The 24,090-nt window shown below is 47.8% G+C and overlaps 1 protein-coding gene across 1 annotated transcript; it reads left to right on the top strand.

Annotated features, from left to right (window-relative positions):
* Positions 1-1,513: 1,513 nt before the first annotated feature.
* On the top strand, positions 1,514-23,389 carry LOC131286835 (GAS2-like protein pickled eggs). Its single transcript, XM_058315837.1, has 9 exons — positions 1,514-1,687; positions 12,650-12,846; positions 13,169-13,287; positions 13,547-13,815; positions 18,168-18,275; positions 20,787-20,971; positions 21,055-21,211; positions 21,299-21,695; positions 22,050-23,389. The coding sequence occupies exons 1-9, from the start codon at positions 1,514-1,516 to the stop codon at positions 23,303-23,305; spliced, it is 2,862 nt and encodes a 953-aa protein (XP_058171820.1). The 3' UTR covers positions 23,306-23,389.
* Positions 23,390-24,090: the final 701 nt, after the last annotated feature.

Genomic DNA, 24,090 nt, shown 5'->3' with positions numbered 1-24,090 from the left:
TGCAGGGAACGACGAAGGAGGAGGAGGAAAAGGATGCGTGAACTTGAAATTCGAAATCGAAACCAAACACCTCTCCGTGTGCCCAACAAAACACGGGGAGAAAAAGGGTTTGCTACAAATTATTCTCCCTTTTAGTTTTCTTCACATCACACTGAACCCCTTTCGTTGTTTATCTCCATTCCACCCCCGGTTTCCGCCCGCGCCCCCAGGGGGAGTGCTGATTTAAATTGGTTGTTTTCGTTATTCGATTTGTTTTTATTTTCAAGCGTGCCCACAAGGATGTCTCATTAACGCGGACAATTTAACATCTTTGCCGAGGGTAATCACAGGTTCGTTGTTTTTAACACCCGTACGAACATGAACATGACCTCCCCTTTACCCTCGCCGTAACCGCCACCATCCTCTCGGTGGCAACGCGCCATGAGCGGATCATTTGCTCCTCTGGTAGACGAGATTATGTTTTGGATATATTTACCCACATCCTCCGGGTTGCATTACATTCCCTTACCTGTGAAATTTGAGCCAACCGACACCGGACCCGCAAAGGAAAGACCCCGACTCATTGGCACCTCGTTGAAGTGGTACTAAAGAGATAGGAGACACAAACGGTAGAATAGGACGATAGGAGCGGAGGGTCGGTTGTGGTCGGTCACGTTAAACACATCGTAATTCCAATTAACCTGCTGGCGCTATCGCGTTGCAGTCATTCATCTACGTTTGCTTGGTTCTTTTTCTTCTTTTCACCATATTCTTGCGCCTGTTTTCGTTCGTCCGCTTCGCTTCTATTCTACTATTGAACATTTCCACCGCATTTTCCTGTTCGCTTTCACTTCTGGTGGTTGTTTTTTTCCCCCCAATCTGATTCTGGTTTCGTTTTTTGTTTTTCGCTTTTGTTTTGTCTCCTTCATTTCTTGTTGCGCCTCGTTGGGTTTGTTTATGACGCTTCGTTTTCCGTGTTGGGTCGTTTCACTTTTAATTAGTTTTCATTTTCGAACCCCTGGTCGACCTTGGAAACTATCAAGGTTGGTTTGGTTTTGATTCTTTGCGCCCGGTTCCTTATTTGTTCTTTCGTGAATTGAAGTTTTTTGTCTTTCAGTTGATCATTCTATCCACTCATTCTACTGATTAATCAGGGTTCTTAGGGTTTGGTTGTATTTTTTTAAGCTTTTTCAATTAAATAAATAACTTTTGCTTATCATAATTTCCGCTCTTCTTTCTTTACAGATTTTCTCTCAATGAAAATCCAATTGATAAACGAATTTGCTAGGCTACCGGAAGCCTGACGGAAAGTGACGCTTTCCTGACAACAAACATTCGTTACGCGTTTCAGTGGTGATAAGAACAGTTCCCGAGCTGTAAAAAGGGGGTGGATCAACCAAGCGTACCGGCGGAAACTAGTCAACCGGGGAGATCCATCACGGACAACACCGACTAAGCTCCGAACCAAGACGGACGTGGTTGGGGACTGACAACAAAAGCTACCAAACCTCGAAGGAACCGTACCGGCAGCAACATGAACACCGTCCTGCTTGAGTCCCGGCCGTACCGGCCGTTCAAATCGAGCGAGGAGTATCTGTACGCGATGCGGGAGGATCTGGCCGAATGGCTCAACACGATGTACCCGGACCTGCGCATCAACGTGGAAAACTTTATGGACCGGCTTGACACGGGCGTGGCACTTTGTAAGGTAAGTTTTGCGAAAAGCTAGGGTGGGATAAATCCATCACTATTTGGTTGCAATACTAAATGTCGATTGCTTCCCCCGTGGCGATTGTATGTAAACTTGTCTGTTTCTGATAATTTTGAAACAACCGCTCCATTATTATTCGATTGTTGGTTTTCTTTAACGAAAGATTGCATTTACTGACCATCATTCCATTTTTGCAACGCAAGGAAAGGGGCCATTCCCGATCGGGGTGCGATAAAGGATTGTAATTTATGTTCCGAAAATGTTGCTTCCATCCATGACGCCGTTTTAAGAGGATTGACCAAGATGAACCGTCCTTCGCCGGAACTTTACCAAAAGTGTAAGAGGGTTACGGTATTTATGGACCGACTAATGAAGAGATGTCCTTCGAGGGTGCCGACAGAATGGCTATGCAGACGTCATACTTGCCACGTCGAGGAATAAAAATATGACCTTTTCGTAATGTCATTCCTTTTTAAATATATATTGTGGAATTTTATGTGAAATGGATATTTTTAAGGTATTTTTATTGTAGCATTTTGCAGAGCGTAATGCGCACTCTAAAATGTAGCCTATTAGCATGTAATTTATTAATCTTGTCAAGGATTAAAAATCAGTACCTGGGCCTTGTGAACTTTAAAAAGAACCAAACACATAACATTACTGAAAAGGTATTTGTATCCCTAATATTATTAATTTATACAATACTGTAATAAAAATAGGGATTCATCCTGTATTTTTTATTATTTACGTTACCACGCTACCGAGTGTAAGCTGAATTGAATCAAATCGAGTGCCATAAGAGCTGAATCAACTCAAATCCAGTCCTTAATGGTTCAAATCTGACTCAAATCCAAAACTAAAAAATCAAATCTGATTAGAATCCGTCAAATGAAATGGATTCCAAGGATTGGAATCCTTTAGAATCCGTCAAGGGATCAAATCTTTGAGTCTTCCGAATCCGGATTCTGTCACCACTAAATAGTGTTTGGCTTTGTAATGACGGACGGTTTGGCTTTACGCTGAAAGACCAATATGAAGAATCCCAGCCCCAAACCGTACTTATTAACTCTTTTCACAGTATCTGGTTTTGAAGAAAAGGCACAATAACATAACTTCAAAAAACACCTTCTTATTTTTAATAATTCAGTTTTGCATTGATGCGCACCAAACACGATAAACAAAACTAAATTAGGCGAGGAAGCAAGAATATTTAAATTTTAAGGCATTCCCACACAACACCAAGTCGTATTAAGTTGAATAAATTGAATCTCATATTAGTATATTTTGAATCGGAATCGCAGTATGCATAGACAATGTACGAGCAATGTATATTCTTTGTTGCATATGATGCCGATTAAGAATGTAATACGATTTTCTTTATGCATACGTATAGAAATACGAACAATGTACGGCTGATGTATATCGTAAGTCGTATATGATGCCGACTTAGAAAATATACGACTAAACATATACATTTTGAACAATGTACGGTTAGCGCCTCCACTTTTGTACGTATAGGCATTATTTTAGCATCATTTACGATTCAATCATATTGCATAGAAGTACGATTATTTCAAGTTGATATTCGATTTACATGCATATGTGTTGTGTGGGTTGTTGAAAACGTAATTGTGCTGCTATAATAAGATAACTTGCATTCCGGATCGCACGGTACAGCGCCCTTCGCCAGCATACACCCTGCAGGAGATTTCCATTATTCGCGCAATCCGTATTTGGAGTTGAAGAGCAACAACGAGGGCACGGGGGTCCCTCGGCGAGGGAAACGAACCCAACGACAATTGAACACCCCCACGGTGGCGCGCATTTAAATTATCGCTCACTTCTCCACGTCAATTGATTGTCAAGGGCTGCGCTGGGGGAACAGTTTTTGGAGAACCTGCAGCGGCTCGGTTGCAGCCGTAACCGGGCCGTGTTGCGTTTGGAATGTCTCGGTGGGGTTTAATTTTCCGCCTTCTTGACATTCCGACCAACCATTGGATTCCCCTTCCCCTCACTCATTGGAAGAAACTCGAAGGGATCTCCCGGACGTTCGTCCGATTCGGGGTTAAATTAGAAGCGCTGCACACATTAACACCAATTAGTCGTGGATGGATCCCGTTGGCACTCCAGGGCCCGGCCTAAGTTTGAGGCCATTTCTCAACCCCACGACTGCGATGCATTCCAACCGGCGGAGACAACCGGCTCGAACCCACACTTTGTTTGCCGCGAAACGATTTGTTTTTAAGCACTGTTAGTAGCGCTAGAGCTTCTCCATTGCCGTGGACCACGATGGATGGGGATGGGATTTGGCTTTTTTTCTTTTGGACTATCGGAATCTCTGTTCCCTCGCTTTCATTGACAAACGACAAGAGCGACACACTTTGCTGGTTGGGAACTTGTTTCGAGGGGGCAACGTCGAAAATCGACAAATTGCCGTTTGATTTTTCGGCAAGTGGTTCGATTGTGGATCGGTCGGATTTTTCCTTTTTCGAGAAACTACCACATATTTTATCGACTCTTTAATTATTCCTCCCGCATACTTTCCGCGGTGTTTCCGTGTATGCCAAATCGGAATCGGACCGTTTGAGATGAGCGAGATAGAATAAAGATAAATTAATGTCATAAACACACTCGGCGGTGCGACACTCGGCGCGCTACTTCCGAATCGTGGCTTACCCAGCTTCCGGGGGGCTTTCTGGCAGAGAAGCCCATTAGAACACAACCACCAACAACAAGGTTCGTGAGGCAGGGAGTCCATTGATCTCTGCGCAACACCAACTCCCCGAGCCCGGAAGATCGTGTATTGGCGCCCCGTATCACGCCGAGACCTTGGCGCCGTACGACGTGCCGTGCAGAGAAGGTCAGACAGCGCGCGCGTACACGACCAAACATACGCGAACGATGCTGGATAAGGAAATTGCCACTCGAACCTGCTCGGGACCATCCGCGACCGTGATCTGCAAAATGACGGCGTCGATGTCGACGACGACCTGTTGAATCATTCTCTATTGCCACCGCACTGGGGTGTTTGGTGATTACGGACGCGCGCACACACACACACACTCTGGACGGTGGCGTGTGTATGTTCGCGGCATCGCCTCGAGCTGGTGCGTGGCTCCTTATTTGGCGGGAAGCGTTCTGTTTGTTTCCCTAACCCTGGGGTTGCTACCCTCTCTTTCTCTCTCACTGATTCGCTCGGTGAGGTGCAACTCCCAGGACAACAAGTGGCGATTTTGGGCTCAAAATAAGATCTTCAACGAGTTCCCAAACTAGCAAGCTAATGGATTAGGACTGCATGCACCGGTACGACCACCTCGAGCTATGCGTTGTGCAGTCGCCACTCGTCGCTCTAAATACGTCATCACATGTCGTGCGTAAAGTGCAGAATGTGCAAGCTGTGGTTGCCGAGAAGGTTGATTGTAAGAACGTGTGCACGCAAATAGAATCACAATTATGTCGCCGCAGAAGTGCACGGTATCACGTCGCCTAGACTTGCGCACTCCCCAAACTATGCGTGCATCGCATCGGAGGATGCGGAAGTGTGTGCCCTGGCGTACCCGAAAACCTTATCCACTCCCCAGCATGAGAAGCAGCGGCGGTAGGGTTGGTAGCGGGATCGAAAGATCTCCCGACTCTGCGGGAGGAGGAAAGAATTACGAGCATCAAGAAACTCTTCGGTGTGACTCCGATCACGTCGACGTCTGCACACGGAGGGCAACTGCTGGGATATGGGCGATGATGGTGGGACACTCCCTAAAAATAGTTCCCCAACTATCACCAGCGAGCGCTACATCAGAAGGCTGGCGCATCAGCTTCAGCATGTCTGCGGAACTCGGACGACGATGCCTAACGTTCTCGAGCTGCTCGCTCGCTCGCACGCTTGCCTTTTATGATGATACGACGACGGGATGCGGGCATTGGGATTGCATTGCCGATCGTTGCCACCGGATTTAATGTTGAGATGTGTGTATGTGTTTTTTTAGATCTTCTGTGTGTTGTTTTTTTTTTGGGTATCCGGCCCCTTCGCTCCCTCCAACCATCAGAAACGGTCGCACTTGTGCACTTGGAATGCGCCCACCGTATGCCCGGGGTCCGGTATCGCTTAGGCCGGCTAGTCCTCAGAAGACTACGAATGAAAATTTATTTAGAACAACTGGCACAACAGCATCACTATGAATCCCCGACGCGGTTCCCTCCCTCTCCCACCGAAACACGGGGTCGCACAAACAGGAACACCACCATAAACCATCCCGGGAACCATCTTCCTCGCCGTTCCCACATCTGGTGGACATCGTTCTATCAACCGGCTGGCGGAGAACCTTCATTCGGAATTGCCCTCCCTCGGAACCCGCAAACTCCATCTTGGCAGTTGCCGTTGTGTGCAGCTGCGTTGCCGGTTCTTGTGTTGGATTGGATTTTCCGTTTTCCCCGCTCGCCAAAGCGGAAGGTACTGCCTGCAACTGCATGCCGCAGACTTCCTCCTCGCCGATCTCTCGAAAATAGTCCCATAATCCTCCGAGACCGTATTCGGTTTTAGAAAGGGGGGAAGAATAAATTGGGCTGCCGGTTTGATTTGAAAACGGGGTTTGAATTGGACTCAATTGAGTTGCACGTCGAAATGGCCGGGCGGGGGAACAAAAACCGATCCCGCCCAAGGCCTCAGACTATATGTGCCCGACGTCGTTCCACAGTATTTCATTGATCCAGCAGGGTTATGGTTCCGAAGTGGCGTTCTCAAAACTTTCCTCTGTAAGAACATTGACTGACTCTAAATTCCAGTCGAGGTCCAGTCTGATTTGCGTTTTCCTTCTTCAATACTTTCCTTGAAAGAGTGCCGACTGAATATGTCTAAAATATGACCATTACTTAATTTAACCTTCTATTAGTTCTGAATACACTTCGCCTCTAAAACGTTGGGCGATCTTGCAAGCGGTTCTTCTAGAAGTGCTTGGATTAGCTCAAGGGTTTGCTTCACAAGCTTCTTGGCAAACTTCTACGCCCCGGTCACACATTTATCAATCGAGCCATTTTTGGCCACCGAGGCCGAACGACATCTCGGGGTGTGTGTAATCGGGCACCCACTCGCCAAGCGGTTCGCGAGTTCCTTGAACTTTAAAAGCGAGGAGAAACGTCAGAACAGCCGCACTCGCAACCGAGACGAAATGCGCGAAATGCTATCCACAAGGACGGTTCGGTTTGCGATTAACAAGATTGGTTCTTTTTCGGCCAACATTGACAGACAAGAGAGATGGCTTTTTAACTCAAGCTTCCTGAAAGCTGCTACGGGCTATTAGCCATCGACGATCGATGGTTTAGACAATCTCGTGTGTAGATATTTACCACTGACTTGTGTTTTACTGCCTCTATATAATTAGTCCAGCATTTCTTATCAAACAGCTTAAGCTGGCAAGGAGTTATAAAATGTGCCCACATCGTAGGACTCGTTCCATTAGCCACTTCCAGGAGTTCGGTTTTGCTGGTTTGTCGGTGGTCTACCGGGCAACAAGATCAACCCAAAGATATCTGCTGCCTTTTCATTGAACTATCCAGAAATCCCAGCCCATTAAAAGTGGAATTGTGTCGCTCACCTTTACTTTACGAGCTTCTAAGAAGGGGAGTAAATATTAATCCACCGTGCCTTGTTTTCCCCCAAAATCCAGACGAACTGTTTTAAACCCTTAATGCCGCCATTGCGTCTCGAGGTGGTGCAGATCGTTAAAATTTTATTATCATTATTTTTTTTTTTCAAGTTGTTTCGTTGTTTTTCTGCTCGTGTGAACCCGAACCAAATCCGACCCGGCGCCAGATCGATGAAGCGATCGCGTTTCGTTTAAGTGTCGCCCGATGATCGCCGATCGCTTAAGTGTGGGAGCTCTTTTGGCGGTCGTAAAGCGATGAATGATTATACTCTGTGCCGTGCCACGGTACTGCCCCTTCCCGGGGGGGTGGTTTTTAATTCGACCGTTAGTATGCACATAATTAATTTCACGATCATACTTTTAAATGACACTCGATAATCGTTTGCAACGGGGAAAACATTTTACATTCACTCTAGAAACATCTAGCTTGGACAGTTTGCTTTGGTACTTTGACTTTCCAATTTCTGCGTCGTTTAGATGATGTTCTAATGCGTCTCCTTTTAGGCCCACCGAAGTGTGGCTTCACCTTTCGCCATCCACCTCTCCCCGTGTTCGGACAATTTACTTTGATCTTTACGCTTGCGAAAGGCCGCTAAAACGTTTCCGATGTTGCAAAAAACAACAACAAAATTAAAAAGAACAAAGCATATTTACGTTCTAATGCGAGTCGCTCGTTTTTGTTTCGATCCATCTTCAAAATCAATCAACGAGAGCCCTCGACTGTTGACACCGCTTAGGATGGGTAAATAAATAGCTAAGTAAATAGATAAATGAAAAAAAAACGCTCACAAACAATCGCCGTACACAAACCCACCCGCTCTTCCTTCCCGTTGGCTATCATAGAAAGATCTTCCGCGGAGTCCGCAGCGTCCGAGTGTCATGCATCTCCCCATACATCTGCAAACATGACCAGCGGATGGGGACCTTTTGACCGAACGGTTCGCGTCGTTTGTGATTTAACCACCAATCTCGCATCTCCATAATAAACTTCAACAAAGCGATGTGTAATACGATGCTGATGTATCCAGCGTCCGCAGCGTCGGCGGAGTGCTTGCCCCGAAACCGCAACACCCAGGCTATGCGACCCCTGGCCTACCCCAGGCGGGGGTCGTTCCCATCGAGCGGCACCGAGAGGCCATCATTATTGTCAAAAGTCATTCCGCGTCGTGTTGTCGCTGTGCGACTCTCATCACACACTCGATCGAGTGCTGCCATTTGACAGTGGAGGTAGTAGATGGTCGACCGTGGATGCTGGATGCCGCGAGTGGACCGGAGATGGCCGCGGTGTATACTACCACATACGAGGCGCGTAGGTGTGCTGAACCTGATGGACCTGCCGGACTCGCTGGACTCGCTGGTGTGGTATCGTTCTGTGACGTGGAAGTTTAGTTTTTTTCCATTCTCTGTCATAGTTGTCAAAGCGATCGTAACCCCCGCGCGTGTGTCGTGTGGCGATCCTCCGCACCCTTTGCCGTTAGATCACGTCCCCTTTCGATCCCTTAGAGACGTTCCTATTCGCACCGGGTGAAACCGCTACTCACGTACACTCCGAAGGCCCTTCAAAGGTGCGTGAAATCGAAAGCAAACAACGAAATCAATTTTCCAGCTCCGTCGGTCACGGTGTGTCACGATTTTGCGTTTACCGGGCCGTTCTGAAGAGAAAGGTTGATGGCAGTGCGTCGTGACGGGAAAGGAAACGAACCACCACGAGCGGTGTCGAGGGGGGGGGGGGGCGGATGGGTAAGAATTGGGAATGGTGGGGACAAATAAGCCAAGGTCACCAACGTCGTAATTCCATCGTGTGCGAACGCGACGAAGCACGGAATGGTTGTTGGACCCGCCGGAGTACGACACTTCCTTGTTTGGGAAGGCACTCGAAACCCGCACTTCGGTTCTAGGCTCTGCCAACCTCCCTCCACCCCCCCCCCCCCCCCCTCCCCCCCTTGGCGGGTGAGATGACGCTGGCCTGCGGGTGTATGGGCGGACCTATTGTGCAGCTAATAATGCAGCTTAGTGTCGTCGTCGTCGTCGTCGTTGTCGTTGCCATCGACGTCGAGGTAGTAATGGGCAAGCGGGCATATAATTGCGATAATGAAGTCGACTTTTCCATACGGCTTTTGTTTTAGCCGTCCCTTTCGTGGCTGCACATAAAATGCAGCCAAAGCCGTGACCAACCACCAACGGCCCTTCGTGTCTGACGTCCGGCCCATCGCCGCAAAGTTTAAGCCAAAGTTTTCCTTTTTCGCCCTCGGTGCTTGGAGCCGGACGCACGCTGCTGTATTCGTCACGCCATTTGTTTGTTTTTTTGCCGCCCTAATAAACGACATCTACGCGTTAGTTGCCCGCGGCTGCTTCTGGCCAATTTGGCTTCGTTATAAACTGACCACCGGTGTGCATGGCCACAGTTGTTGTAAGCCTCGTCGCTGTAGGGAAAGGAAGCTGCACCAAAACCGTTTGCAGACAACGCTTCCTTTGAAGGGCCTCTCTCTAACTCTTTTGCAGCACCATTTGCACTCGGAAAAGCGCCTAAGAAGAGTGACGACGGATGGCTACGCTTTTAAAGCCGCGGCTTCGGCCAGCTGCGTGAAGGCGTGAAACCGAGCAAAAATGTTTCACGATATCTTATCGCGTCTCGGCGGAAGAGCAAAACATGGGCCCGCGTTCTCGACACGAACCGACGAGAACCGTTTCCAAAAATGTCGTCGGAATGGCACCAAACAAAACAAAAAACAAACGGAGCTTGAATTCATTCAACTAACAAATCAATCGACCCCGAACCGACCCTTCGAAGCGATTGGCCACCCGGGGCATGTCCAAACCGATCTGGGCCCGATCCGGAGCACCGAATGGCACCATTAATGGGGCGGTCCGGGTTTGGTTCATACATAAGCAATCGGGCAAAATCGGCTCGAGCGCCACGCAATCACGAATCGCAATCCTTTTTGGCGCTGGCGGGGTATGTTCTAAGGGCTGCGGAGGTGCGACCGCTCCGGTGTCCATATTTAAAAACCCCTCCCCAATGCGAGATCGCCATTTTTGGACGCTCGCCGTTTGCTTCACTAGAATCGGGTGGAGTGATCCGCTTTCTGAAAGATAGAGCGCGATCGATATCCTATTCGATATCCGCGGTTCTCGATCGAACCGTTTTCCCATCCAATGAGTTGGTTTTTTTAAATTTATTTTCTCTCGGCCTTCGGCACGCGACTGTACTGTTGTTCGTGGAAAACAAATGATTTCGTGTGTGTCTTTTTTGTTGCTCTCGCAAGGGGTTTTCCACAATTCTCCACGCTTGCGATTGCTCATGCAGCGGCGCCTTTGCCGGCACGTTTGCGATATTTTTAACTATTTCGCGGCAAAATGCAGTCATGCGAAAACTTTGTTGATTACTCATAGCAAAATCAATAGCCACAGCGATTATGAGCATGAGATGTTGAAACAACGTGGCATAGAAAAAGAGGTATGAAATTTGATAAGTTTGCAAGATAACATTTATTTGATAATTTTGAAAAATAAAAATTGTAGCAAATAGCGTTTGCGAGATAACAAATTTAGTTTTAGAGGTAAATAGTGTTTTGCTCATACTCAATGGTGAGTTATAGGAAAACAAAAAAATATTTCACAATACGTTATGGTGGATAACTAGTCGATGAATGTTTTTAAAATCACTCGGTTTTCATCAATAAAAAGTTTGGTTAAAGATTCGGTCCCAGAAAATGTTGTAATATACATATAAAACATACATTTATGTACAAAACAAATGTATTGTTTAGTGTGTTTTATGATAAATATAAAGTCGATTATCGTGATTTTGTATATTTTATTTTTGATTAGAAAAACATAATCTAATGCAAATAATGAAACAAATTGCGTAATACAACTCTTGGGTGTTCCAAGTAATTACTCATTTGTACTCCGAAATCGAAATTGATTTAAAAGTAGTTCAAACTTCATAATTTTCGATATGTGTCATCAAACTTTAATATGCCAAATATTGAAAACAAGATTATGTTTTACTTACGATGGTTAAATAAAACCACAATAATTTTTAATTTGTTGTATTCTTTAAAACAAACAGATTTGATTGAATGTTGTTTGTGGTTCGTATAAAATGAGCCGAACTTAGTTAAACTGTGTATAAGAAGTTTGTGAACCAGATTATCCTCTCAATTTTTTTAAACATATTTTGAAAATATTCCTAGTGTATTTTTTGTCTAACAAGAAACTCGAACAAATCCTTCTTATTAAAATATGGAATATGAGCAAGATTATTATTGTTTTGTTTTTTAAAGGAAATTGAAGCTTTATTATATAAAAAAAATATTTACATGTGTAGAGTTTTTCCTTCACAAGATGGCAGCTACTAAGAGTATAGTTACATCTCTTGAAGAGATGTTTCAAGATTGTGGGTCAAGATATGAACTGGTTGTTGCTTTAAAGCTTGAAACACTTTACATGAGCAAGATTATTAATCTATGGCAGTGTCTATAAAATCATATGTTTCCCACGCCAAAGAACTTATTTATGTATAGCGTTTGAAAAGTAAACGAGCAGTTCCAGGAACTAGATCCTTATCTCGTCTATCTTATTGGTTCCTTTTTCTTCCTACATTCTACTGGATGGCTTAAAATATTCTCAACACCTCGTTTCCTGGCAAACGGGGTCCGATCTCACCACCGGTGAATCATCGGCACGTTGTGCGGACACTTCGAACCCGTACACACGTACGCTCAGCATGTAAACATTTGCTTATGCCACAAATCCTTCCTGCCGTGGATTCACTTCGCTTTACGTCAATCCGTTCGCATTGCTCATGCGGCAGCGAGAGGAGGAAGATTGGGTAGTTAACAAAAGAGAGCAGGGGAGCTTTGAAAAGAAAATTGTTATGATCCGCACCGACACCAGCGACGAACGAGCCGAACCTTCGTCACGGCATTTCTCCGTCCGCGGGCTCGTTAAGAATTCCGTACGGGTACGAACCGTCGATACTTGCATACCGAGGAGCGCAAGTAATCTGTCGTTCGAACCACGATCCAAACCTACCCTTCCGTCCCGTTTTACTTTATTTTTTTTCTTTGGTAATCCTTTCGATCGGGCACGATCTGACGGTCCACCACCTATAAATCGCCGTCGAGGCGGGCGTGTGGACTTGTTAAGTATGTTTTAATTTATCGAACCAAAGATTTAGGCTAGTGGGCAGGGGAGGGAAATCAAAAAAAGTTCCCAACTTACCTCGGTTTAAAGTCACACCACAAGCGAATGGGGGTGATTAATATTCTCTACCTTTTACATCTCCTTTCCGCAAAAAAAAACCCTCCGTCAGCATGCCAACAACGTCCGAGTGGCCGCCGAACAGTACATCGCCCGGCGGATGGCGCGGAACAAATCCATGACGAAATCGATCACATCCGGCCTGGCCGGGCCGATCCTGAACATGGGCAACGTGCACTTCCTGGCCGCGGCCAAGAGCGGCACCTTCTTCGCCCGGGACAACGTGTCCAACTTCATCACCTGGTGCAGGTAGGTTTATGTCTTGCCCTCTTTTCCCTGGAAGTGCTGGACACTGGCGCCACCACCCAGCGGTGTCGACCCAGAAAAAGTGCATCGAGCTCCATAAATAGAACACCTCACATCGCCCCGCACAACACCACGTCCTAGCCAAGGACCTGTCCATTGCTCCCATTTCGATTGCATATATTCCTGCAATCGTATACTGCATAACATGGCGTGCCAGAAGCTTTCCGCGTCCTCGCCGGATGCCTCCTCTCCTTCCTGGGCACAATTTTCCAATCAGTGTTTTCTAATGCGATTTTCTTTTCTCCTTCATACTCCTCTGCCGCAGGAAAAGCCTTCAAATACTCGAGTGTCTGCTGTTCGAAACGGACGATTTGATAATGCGCAAGAACGAAAAACACGTCATCCTGTGCCTGCTGGAGGTCGCCCGACGCGGTGCCAAGTTCGGTAGGTCCCCGACAAGGATACGCGTCCCCGTGCCGCCAGGCCAACGGGCTTTGGTGGCCGCATAACGATGACTCAGCAGCCCGCGCCGGTGGTGGAAATCGATTCGATTTAAATAAAACCCGGCCCCGCCCGGGCCCGCGGTGACATCACATCGGTCATTAGCGTGACCGCGGTGGTGGCTTCCTCGGTGGAAAACATTCCCATTGCGCTTTGGGTTTTGTAAAAACTATCATTACACGTTTCGTCGTTTCGTCCACAGGCATGCTTGCCCCGATGTTGGTCCAGATGGAGCGCCAGATCGATCGGGAAATTGCGGCCGACAATCGGGCGAACAGTGGCGTCGGGTGCGGCACGCAGACGGAGGGTGGCGAGAACGGTGGTACCGGCGCGGGCGTATCGACCGGCACCGAGACCGAGCTGTACGACAGCGACAGCGAGGAGGAGGACCACGAGTCGGAGTCGCCGATGCTGATGTACGGCCCGCAGCCCCAGATTGTCACCAACGATCTGAAGAGCCTGGACGAGATGGTAAGCACCTTAACTGCGCTCTTAATCCACACCACACCGTTCGAAATATATCAAATATACAGCCTATGACCTAAGACATGTGTCTGAGTTCTTCGTAAAAAAATCCTGTTGGATCCTTTGTACTTCGTAGACCACCAAACCCCTTTCGTCCAGCTATACCTTGGAACCTGCTACAGTTTAGAAGACCAATTCAAAGAGTAATTTTTTGGATCGGCCCAATTTTTGGGGGGACTAAAACCCTCACGACTTCTCTTACACGCGTTCACCTTGAGCCCTTTCAACCCTTTGCCCTGCATGGAGAGATTTAAATCAATTTGTCTGCTGCGCTACGGTTGTGCATTTGTCTTGCACAATCTGCCCTTCAACATTCCGGAGAGGCTCAGAAGGACATAGCGCATACGCATCTAGACAGGTATCTGCACGTCTTTTTGGGTCGTACCCTTCCACCGGTGCGTGATGTTGGGGCCATTGTGTCATGGGTTTGTGGTTTTGTCAACCGTTCAACTTAGCACATCCTTGTGCAATGGAGTGGCGGTTTACAGGTTTGACGGATGCAAAGATCGCGTGAGCTTTAAGCTGACAAAAGCGGGACTGACCTCGCTTCCCGCCCATCGACGTTGGGATGCTTACGTTTTGAAGTTCCTTGTACGTGTAGTAACTCTATCCAGTCTGCATGAGATCAAGTGTGAACTGAGACTGTTCTCTTACCGTTTTCCTACATTACACGTTAGTCGGTTGATGTCACCGCGTGTGGACACAATCAATTTGACAATTATCCAGCCGTTGGGGTCATCGATTGTCACCATGGGAAGACTCCCGCATATCTCTTTCCGCTTCACTGTCGTTGGCCAACCAGGCTCGGCGTGTGAAGGGACGGTGACTTGTTCTTTGCCCTCCTCGAGCTGGTGTTTATCCTCACCAGCAGGTGATGCAACATGTGTCAAGGGCCTTCGACCTTGCCGTCAGATGCGAGCTGCCGCTGGGAGAGAGGTGGTGGTTGAGTGGTGAAATCATCCCCAAACAACACCCGCCACCTTTTTTAACCTCATCCGCCGCACGGGATTTGGCCTCTGACACACGCACCGTTTGACGGTTGACAGCATGACAAGCAGCGCGCTGGAACGATACGGCTTCCGAAAGTGTAGGGTTGCCCGGTTGGCCTTCTTCGGGTGATTTTCAAGCGGGCCGCTCTTTGCAGCAGCCAGCAGTACATTGTTGTACGCGCATGAAGACGCGTTGGCAAACAATAGGGCCCTCAATGTTTGGCCGGGTTGAACAATTGAGCAAACCGTTGGCAAACGTTTGGACACCCGAATCGATTTCATGCGATTGTTGTTTGCTCGCCAAACGTGCCAGCCTCTTTTTCCGCTACGCAATCTTGTCACTTTTCTAGCCAACTCTTAGGGGTTGTTTTTTGTTGTCCTCCTGTGATTTCAGTAGCTTGACAGAGTAAACATAAGAATTGCTGTACAACTCAATTTTCACAGTTGAGCTGTGTTTTTTTTTCAGTTTCACGCCTTTGAATTTCATCACTTCACAAACGGAATAAAACAAATAACTTGAATTCATCAACTGGACACGCAATAAAAGTAAAAGAAAAAACATAAGACGCGATTCTACTTAGCTTTTCAGTGTGTAAAAAAATGTTAAAATATTTCAACCCAATTGTTTGTGCTGTGAATCGTTGAAAAAATGGTAAAAGAAATCATCATAATTAAACTTACATGTTCTACTGTTTAACAAAGTGGTGCACGATTAAAGATACTGAATCCTGGAAATGGTCTGTACATTGTATGCAGTACAATAGTGACACACATTAAAAACTCTTGATTTCTTGAAAACAATCATTTGGAAATGAATTTTGCTTCGGTGTATCTAAACAAATTTTTAGGAGATAAACAAAAAAACAACAAACAAAACAGATGTATAAAACACTCAAAAATAAAGTAAAAGACATCAATTGAAAATTGATAAGTACCGCAAAGTGTTTAATTAATGAAACCGTGTAAAAATAGTTTCGCTCCTTTTTGAGAACGAAGAAAACAAGCCAATTTAAAAATGTTTTTTCTTTTCTCTTTGAAATGTTGGTATGTGATGTAGTTTGCTCAAGAAGGGACAAAAAATTTATTGAAGAGCCAAAATTTGCCTCGACAATGTGTTTCGTAAAAGAGTTCTATTCAATCTGTGTTGGCACACCAAATTTGTTCTAGAAAATCCCTAGGGATGTGAAAAGTACAATGAACGTTGTAGTAGGCTATAAGAAGTCAGCCCAAGGAATAGTATATTATAGTAGGCTGGTGCCATGAGCTGACACATTTCACGCTGGTAAACTATTCTGTTGTGCAATATACAAACTTTGTTCAATCATTTAAAAACAAGCAGCTTAAATAAGTACAGAAGAACTGAAACGGTCTCAAACCCAACGCAGCAGAACGTTAAGTTTCCAAATAAGAACACGCCGTGAATGTCGGTGGCGATCGCACGTTGATTGGATCACCCGGTTACATCTCAATTCCGCCCTCGATTGGACATTTGATTGGTGATCGCAATATAAATATTATTGCCCCAATCCGTGCGCAAATTAGCGATTCCCGATGCTTCGTCGGAGTTGAAAATTGATTCTCGTTCTTTTCCAATCCCCCTCACTCCTCCCCCGCTGCCTTCTGCCGTCACTTTCACGGCGGATTATCGGTTCGTGGGATTGTTTGGTTTTGCGCGATTCCGTTTCGTATCGATCGGACGAGGATAATTGTCACCGGGCTGCGCCACCGATGGCTACGATCGTTTGCCGCCAACGTCCCAACACCACCACCACCATCGCTACCGCCACTGCCACCGTCATGTTATCCTCATTCTTCTTCCCCGCCAAACGGAGGGCCCGCCGCTCGCACCAAACGGTAAAGGAAAACGCAAACGTGTAGGAAGTGTGGTTCGCTAGTGGATAGAGAGTTTCGCTAATAGTTCCCAACCACCATCATCATCCGCCGGTGCTCGGCGCGATCCATACACACACACACACAAATCCCCCTTCGCCCAGATCATGGCATGAGCATGCAAATGTGGTCGCCGATCGGCCATTAGAAGTCAGCCAAAGAACGAACGAAGAAGAACGAAGGTGGTTGGTTGGGCGGCTTTCCACGTCTTCTAGTCCCCGCGAAAAGAAGTGTTCTGCCTGCCGGATGGGTGGAATGTGGCGGAGGGGAGGCAACACGAGACGGGTGATTAAATCGAAGTCTCTCCGCGGTGCTCCCCTTTGCCTTCACCCCATCCCCGCTTCGAACAGGTTCTGGCGGAAGGGAGACTGGCTGCTTAAGTCGCACGCGCGCGCTTACGACATTCTTGTAGAGATCGGCTTTTTCTACCTCTCCTCGACCCCGTGGGTTTTACCCTTACCCGGCTTAAAGCTACAGGTCGCGCAATACGGCGGCTCACCGTCGCCCTTACCGTGCTGACCACAACGACGATGATGATGATGATGATGATGTTGATGTTGATACACTGATGGTGATAATGGTTATTATTATTGCTATTACAAGCCTCCCGGGTACTCCGTCCGCCCAAATAGTCCCCGTCGACACCCGGTCCACACCCCGATCGTACGCTTTCTTCGTCCTCGTCTCGGCCCGGAGCGGTTCTCGGAGGCCTACCATCATCACGCCAGCGCACCAGAAAACCGGGGGCTCGTGGCCTGGCAAAAAGGCAACCCCCTCCAACGACGGCAAAGGCGATCGGCGGCGGCTTAAGTCGACCGGCCGTGGTCACAACAGCGCTAGCAGCCTGTACAGCTAAAAAACCCGCGTGGGCGAAGATAGGCCGGTCTGGGGCGAGATGTGTATATGCTGCCGCGCACATGCTGATTACTGGATCTAGCCCTCGTCCGTTGCCTTCCCTCCGTTTTTTGCGTAGTTCTTTTGCGCAAGGGGTCCCAAGACACCCCCAGCCCGAAACGAGTAGAACCAGCCTGTTGGTGAAGCCCCCGTTAGAGGCGAGGGACTCAGTATATCTCCCCGCCCATCCATTGTTGCCTGTTACGAGCCGCAAATTTATTTTACAGCTAGATCTAGCGCACGACAATAGTTGGCCACGTCCAAACACACACGCTTCGCCCATACCACCGGCCCTCCCCTTGTCCCTTGGCACGGGGGACACGAACCGACACACATCACTCATTACCCTCACCGCGTCGTAAAAGCGAGAAAAGCGCACGCACAAATTTCTAGCTCTGTGACCCCCTTTGTTTCCGGTAGACACAAACCTGACAGCTTCAGGCTTCCCGGTCAATGTTATCGCTATCGCGTCTGCGGCATCGAATGACCCCGGTTCTAATTATGCTTCCCTTCCTTCCGCCGTAGGTTCGAGATCTGGTGGAAAAGTGCACCTGCCCGTCGCAGTTCCCGATGGTGCGCGTCTCCGAGGGCAAGTACAGGATCGGCGATACCAAAGTGCTCATCTTCGTGCGGGTAAGTTTTGGGGGGGTGGAGGAGAACAATCATACAACGAGTTCCGGGCGAACTGCGATGAGGAAAGGGGTGTCTTGTATGAAGACACGAAGACGTCATACTTAGAGGGTCATACTCTATGTTAGAGATATTCTGTTAGAGGTTCAAGTCCCGACTGGACATAATATGGCTATTAAAGCTGCACTTTCATTTCCCCTTTCGGTTAGTTTTAACACCACTTTCCTTTACAATGCCGTTCGACTACTCATTCATAACTCAATGTGTTAATTCCGGATGTACCGACAATACCGCAATTACATCTACAAGTTCTCACACTCACTCCACCAAGACTCCAAAGGGGCTCGAGAATAATTTTCCCTTTCCCACCGGTGGCTTTCCGCTGGAAGCGGCTTGGAACGATCACCAAAGTTCTTTTGTCCCTTTTAAGACCCTAGTCCCAAGAAGCACGCTGCATTATTCAGCCGGAGTGTGCATACATTTCTGGGTGTACAGGCGTTCCGAGAACCGTACGTAGGTTGGTGGGAACGCTGGAGTGCATTCTTTCTAAACCTCGGAATGCATTTTGTGTTTTGTTCGCCATAGTTGAACCACTCGTCGTCTTGTAGGTACCTGCACGGGAGGTTCTATCAATCGGATTAACGTCAAACAAGACTCTGTTCCTAGAATTTATCAAAATGCAGACGAAAACCGGCGAGGTTGATCCCTTCAAGATCAGGCGATGAAGATGGAATGTGTAAATGTAAAAGGAAACAACTCAACAAGGAGATTAATGCACCCGTAGGAGGACTTTTGCCTTACCTCTTCATCATTCTAACACCATTTCCATGACACGGTTTCATTTCATTTTTTCGTTTTGTTGTCCCCGTTTCCTGTCGGGGTGGGTTTCCGCCGCGCCGTGTTATCACATCCCACTCCCAAGCCCATGTTGCATTACATCGGTTCTTCCGCTTGCAGTGATTTCGTCAGGGCCGATAAAATGACACCTTCATTACGATAAAATGTTTACTCCGCCCGGAGTGTTATGAGTCAACTTCATTCAGCTAAAATGCATGTTGCTTCACCGCAAGATAAGCGACTACCATTTCGTTATTTTTCATATTGTTTGGACGTACTTTTGATTTTAATTTGATACCGTTTCTGACGAGGGCCGTAGGAATACCAGCCGGTAGTGGAACGGGAGTTCCTTGAACAGCATTCGTGTTTTTTTCTATCCACTCATAAAATACATGAATATGCAAGTTGCACCAAAATTAGACAATGTTTCCTTCTTATAAATTTTGTCTTGCATTGTAAAAAATAGTTAACTGATAAGCAAAAGATATTATTTTTATCTAAAACATGAACAGTTACAAGTGGAACATAACTAAGAAAGTATATGATAAAATATGATGATATGATAAATAACATGAAACGATATGTTGAAAAGAACCAGAATGTGCCGTTTTGAGCATAATCAATCATTCAGTACATACCAGCGTACAAATCGTTTGGGACTTTAATTTCCATCCATAAACTCTACTGTTTTTTAAATGTAGCTTTCAACTTAAAATATTTTTATTTAAATATCTTTTATTATTTTATGTTGCCGATACAATAATGAAGATTCTAGAAAACTCAGTTTTTTTAGAAATCAATCATTTAAATGAGTGAATGTTTGCAAAACTCACCCAGCAAACTAACCTATTTCAATATTTTGAAAATGAAATATAGTCTCTTAATATTTAAGTATTAAAATAGCTTGAATATGTATAACAAAAAGATACGGTACTCATAAAGACAAAGAAGAATGCTCTACTTAAGATTGAAAGAGGCTTTGTAATTAATTTGTTATTAGTAACTGTGTCATTAATGTTCGTCATTCGCGGACGATTTAAGTGATTTTGAAACGCTATATGAGCAGTTCGTGGGGCGATAACATGCGATAAGATACGCGTGGTTCTAATCTTTCGTTCGCCAGTTGACGTTTCTAGTACGACCCTATCATGGGCAAACCCGATCATAGGTCGCGCATGCCGTTGGACAACCGATCCAATATTTGTGCACTGCCCAACGCGGCGTGACCGAGAGTGCGGATCGATCGACCGTACCGTCCCTTTACTTAACGGGGGAAGCTAAACATTGATCGCTTATCGGTTCGAGAGATGATTTGAGTGAACGACCTCGTCTTGAGGATGATTATGAATCACCGCCGTGCTTTCTTCGCACGGAAAGAAGCGCCGGAGGAAGTTGAATGAAATCGAATGGTATCGACTTTATGGAGCGTTTAATATGCAATTAACGAGGAGGCGATCGAGCCTGTGGTTGCGTGATCGTAGTGCAGCGTGACAGAAAATGCGCTTGGTTCCGCTGCAGTGGCAGTGCAGCAGATTGCATAAACCAACCATTCGATGGTGACTTTTGCAGAAACATCCGAATGCCAACCCAAGGCAAACGATGTCTTGTCGGAAGGTCATTAAAATAACCACAATTCATTAATCATCTTAAAAAATGACTTATTTATCCCGATCCCAGATTCTTCGCTCGCACGTGATGGTCCGCGTTGGAGGAGGCTGGGACACGCTGGCCCACTACCTGGACAAGCACGATCCCTGCCGGTGTCGTTCGCAGCATCGCTCGTCCGCCTCGGCCCGACTGATCACCAAAACTACCAACGCCAACGGTATCGAGCTGCACAAGGCTCAGGTCCACTACGACAGGTAGGATTTCCACGGATAATATCCTGCTTGGTTCCGAGAAGTAAAACGCGCCACTTTTTCCATTTCGACCTTCGCGTTTACAGGTCCGGCTCGCCGTGGAAGGCTAGCGCCGGTCAAAACGGATCGCCGATCAATGCAGGCAGCGCCAGCAACACCAACACCCTGTCGCCTCCATCGCGCGCCCGAAGTCGTAGCCGCAGTCCCAGTGCCCAGCGTAGCCGACCGTCGGTGGAAAATCAGGTACTTTCGGGGTATGCTTTTAGGACCTGAGGGCCGAAACTCATAGGTCTCTCCCTCTTCCTCTCCATCCCTCTGCCGTTCTATCAGGATAAACTGCAACCGCCCGGATCGCCGATGAAAACCGCCCGTCGCTCGGTTTCACCGAGCCCGCGCAGAATTCTGGCGGAAGGCAAGCGAAAACCGGTTGGCACGCCGGCCACTGCCACTGTTGGGGTGCACTTTGAATGTGATAAGGATGCCGGGCTGACGGCTACCACCGCGACGGCGGCGGTGGCGACCGCCACATCCGTGGCATCCTCCGAGGATGAGAAGAATCGCTACGAGAGCGTCAGCGACAATGGTAGCGAAATCAGCGACGAAGGCTACCGCAGCCTTGGGTTGGTCCAGGGTGCTCAGAATGGTACCAGCGGAACGGCGAACGGTGGGCCGCGCAAAGGCTTCGGAAGCAACAGTCAACACTCGAGCGAAGATGCAGATACTAATGGTGAGGCTCGGGTGGCGGAAGCGGGGAAAGTGTATGTGAAACTAAGTAGGCAGGATTAACAGTTCGCGATGTGCGTGTGTGTGTGTGTGTGTGTGTGTGCGCGTGTGTGCGAGTATGTCAGGGGAACAGAAATGCTTGCTAATGAACTTATAGGAGCGATAATCGCCTACTTAGCTTTTTCTTCTAAGCACGAACTGAAACGTTCACGTTGCCAAAAGGAATGGCAAAGGAAATGTGACCTCTTCACAAACCGGTGAAACAGTCGGAGCACACTTTAGGTGTCATTTTCTTAACCTGCAAAACATTGTCGTAGTTAAATTAAATAATACAACATGTTTGTTCTTTTTTCCGCAGCGCATCTCGATACGACCACTTCCGATTCGCATACGACCAGCCCAACTGAGGACGAAAGTTCGACCAAAACGAACAACGATGACGAGCTGACGACTGTCTCGGATGAAGTTACCACAGGGCTCGCCGATGCGCTCGCTTGCCAGCAGGAGCACGATTCGTTGATCGATTGCCCGGACGGGGCGGTAACGGGGGCAGTCACGAACGGGGGCCCAGCGTCAGGCAGCTTCGAGAGCTACGGCGTGTACGTGAACGACGACGAGATCACGGTGGACATTGCGAATGCGACCGGTTTGCGTAAGACGGGCTTCTCCGATCGGATACTGGACCGTACCAGCACGCTGGCTACGCCCACGGCAGGCCTCGGCGCTGGTGCCGGTGGTGCTACTGGTGCCGGTAACACACGCATCCCGCGCTCCCCTGTTGCGCCGCGGCGTAAGGAGAGTGCGGAAAGTGGCACCAGCAGCGTTACCACCGGCCACTCGACGGTTACCGACGAGTTGCCAGTGGGAGGGCAGCTGCGCCCGAAGGCTTCCACCGGCAAATCGGGCATCGGTCGCAAACCGAGCGCACCCGCTGGTCCCATCGTCAGCGAAGCGGCAAAAGAAACCAACACCTGGAGTGGCAGGACGTCGAAGAAGCGTCCCTCCTTGACACACCAAACGTTCTCCCCGGCTACTGGGAAGGCCGCTTCTCCGGCACCCAGCGGTGGTGGTGGACCGTTCACGCGCAATTCACCCGTCCGGTCGACTCTGGCTGCCGAGCGTACCCTGACCGGCCGGCGCCAGATGAAACCGGTGTCCGCGAACAACTCCGCCAACACTTCACCGAGCAAATCGGCCACCGGCGGAGTCGCCGACCCGGTTGCACTGCTCGTCCAGCAGATCAAGGAAACGCTCGATTCGGGCTCGAACGACACGCAGATTGTAGAGCGTATGCGGCGTCTCGTTTCACAAACGAGCGTTCCGGATGAAGGTACGACGCATCCGTCGCTCGTGGACGACTTCACCACCGCTTGGGTGCACAGCAATGGGAATCTCGATCGCTCGAAGGTGATCCTGGCGGCCGACGATCGGCAAGGATCGCCCGCGAAGCCCCACTCGTCCACACTGTCCAAGCGGGCGAGTACGCTCTCCAACACGTCCGAAGGGACGCAGTCGAACTGTCGCGATCTGGCGTCGGTCGTGTCGCCTCGGCGCCTCGACAAGGGTCTCTCAAAGATACCGGCTCCGGTACGCGCCAACACCGGATTGTACTGACGACGCGGTGCTGCCTAGCCAAAAGAGAACGAACGGCGATGAGCCTATCGTGTTTTTTTTACCTTGACTCTCCTCCCGACGAAGAGCCAGCAAGGAGTCGACCTTTTTTCGGGTCGGTTCCTGAAGATTGCCACTTATAAGCACTGCACATGCAACCAAATAGTGGCGCCTCCACCCGTGAACTCCGTCGTTTCGTGGCAGCTCCATTCCGAGCGCAACCTACCTGCTGAGTATGATCCATCGATTTTCAACCCATCATTTCCCTCCGGAAAAGGGTTTTGAGATTTTAAAGGATCTTTTGTTCATCTTTGACACCCCATTCCCAAAGCGGCATAACTTGCTCCCGGCGGGAAAACTATTTTTTAAGTGACTAACATACAAAACGAAACACACAAACACATTGTGCTCTGATTGTTGAAATCATATCAAAAGAGAAGCTTAAGGGAAAGGCACTGGGAAAGAGAAAAGGCAAACTGAACTGACGGCGCGAGGAAACGTCGAAGCAAACCACTTTTCCTCACGCACTGCTTGCTGGTTAAGGAGCGAGGAATTGTAGGGACGGAATCATCATTCCGGAAGCGTTTACTATTTTCCATTTACATTGCCACTGTACGGCTTCCTTTTTTGCTTCCCGTTGTTACTATGCTATATAGGATTGTTTTGTAGTTTAAAAAATGTGCTATATACAAATTATATACAACACATCAAACATACATTTCTTATCATTGTGTGCTTCCAGCTCGTTCTCTTGCAAACTTTATTCACTCTCTCTTTCTCTCGATAAC

The sequence above is a fragment of the Anopheles ziemanni genome, chromosome 3 (genome assembly GCF_943734765.1).
Source record: "Anopheles ziemanni chromosome 3, idAnoZiCoDA_A2_x.2, whole genome shotgun sequence".
Classification (NCBI taxonomy): Eukaryota; Metazoa; Arthropoda; class Insecta; order Diptera; family Culicidae; genus Anopheles; species Anopheles ziemanni.
The sequence above is the reverse complement of the archived record's forward strand: the minus strand, read 5'-3'. Positions and strand labels throughout refer to the sequence as shown.

Coding starts and splice junctions, on each gene's coding strand:
- LOC131286835 (XM_058315837.1), top strand. CDS start 1,514: ATGAACACCGTCCTGCTTGAGTCCCGGCCGTACCGGCCGTTCAAATCG. Junction 1,688..12,649: donor CGGGCGTGGCACTTTGTAAG/GTAAGTTTTGCG, acceptor ACCCTCCGTCAG/CATGCCAACAACGTCCGAGT. Junction 21,696..22,049: donor CGAAGATGCAGATACTAATG/GTGAGGCTCGGG, acceptor TTTTTTCCGCAG/CGCATCTCGATACGACCACT.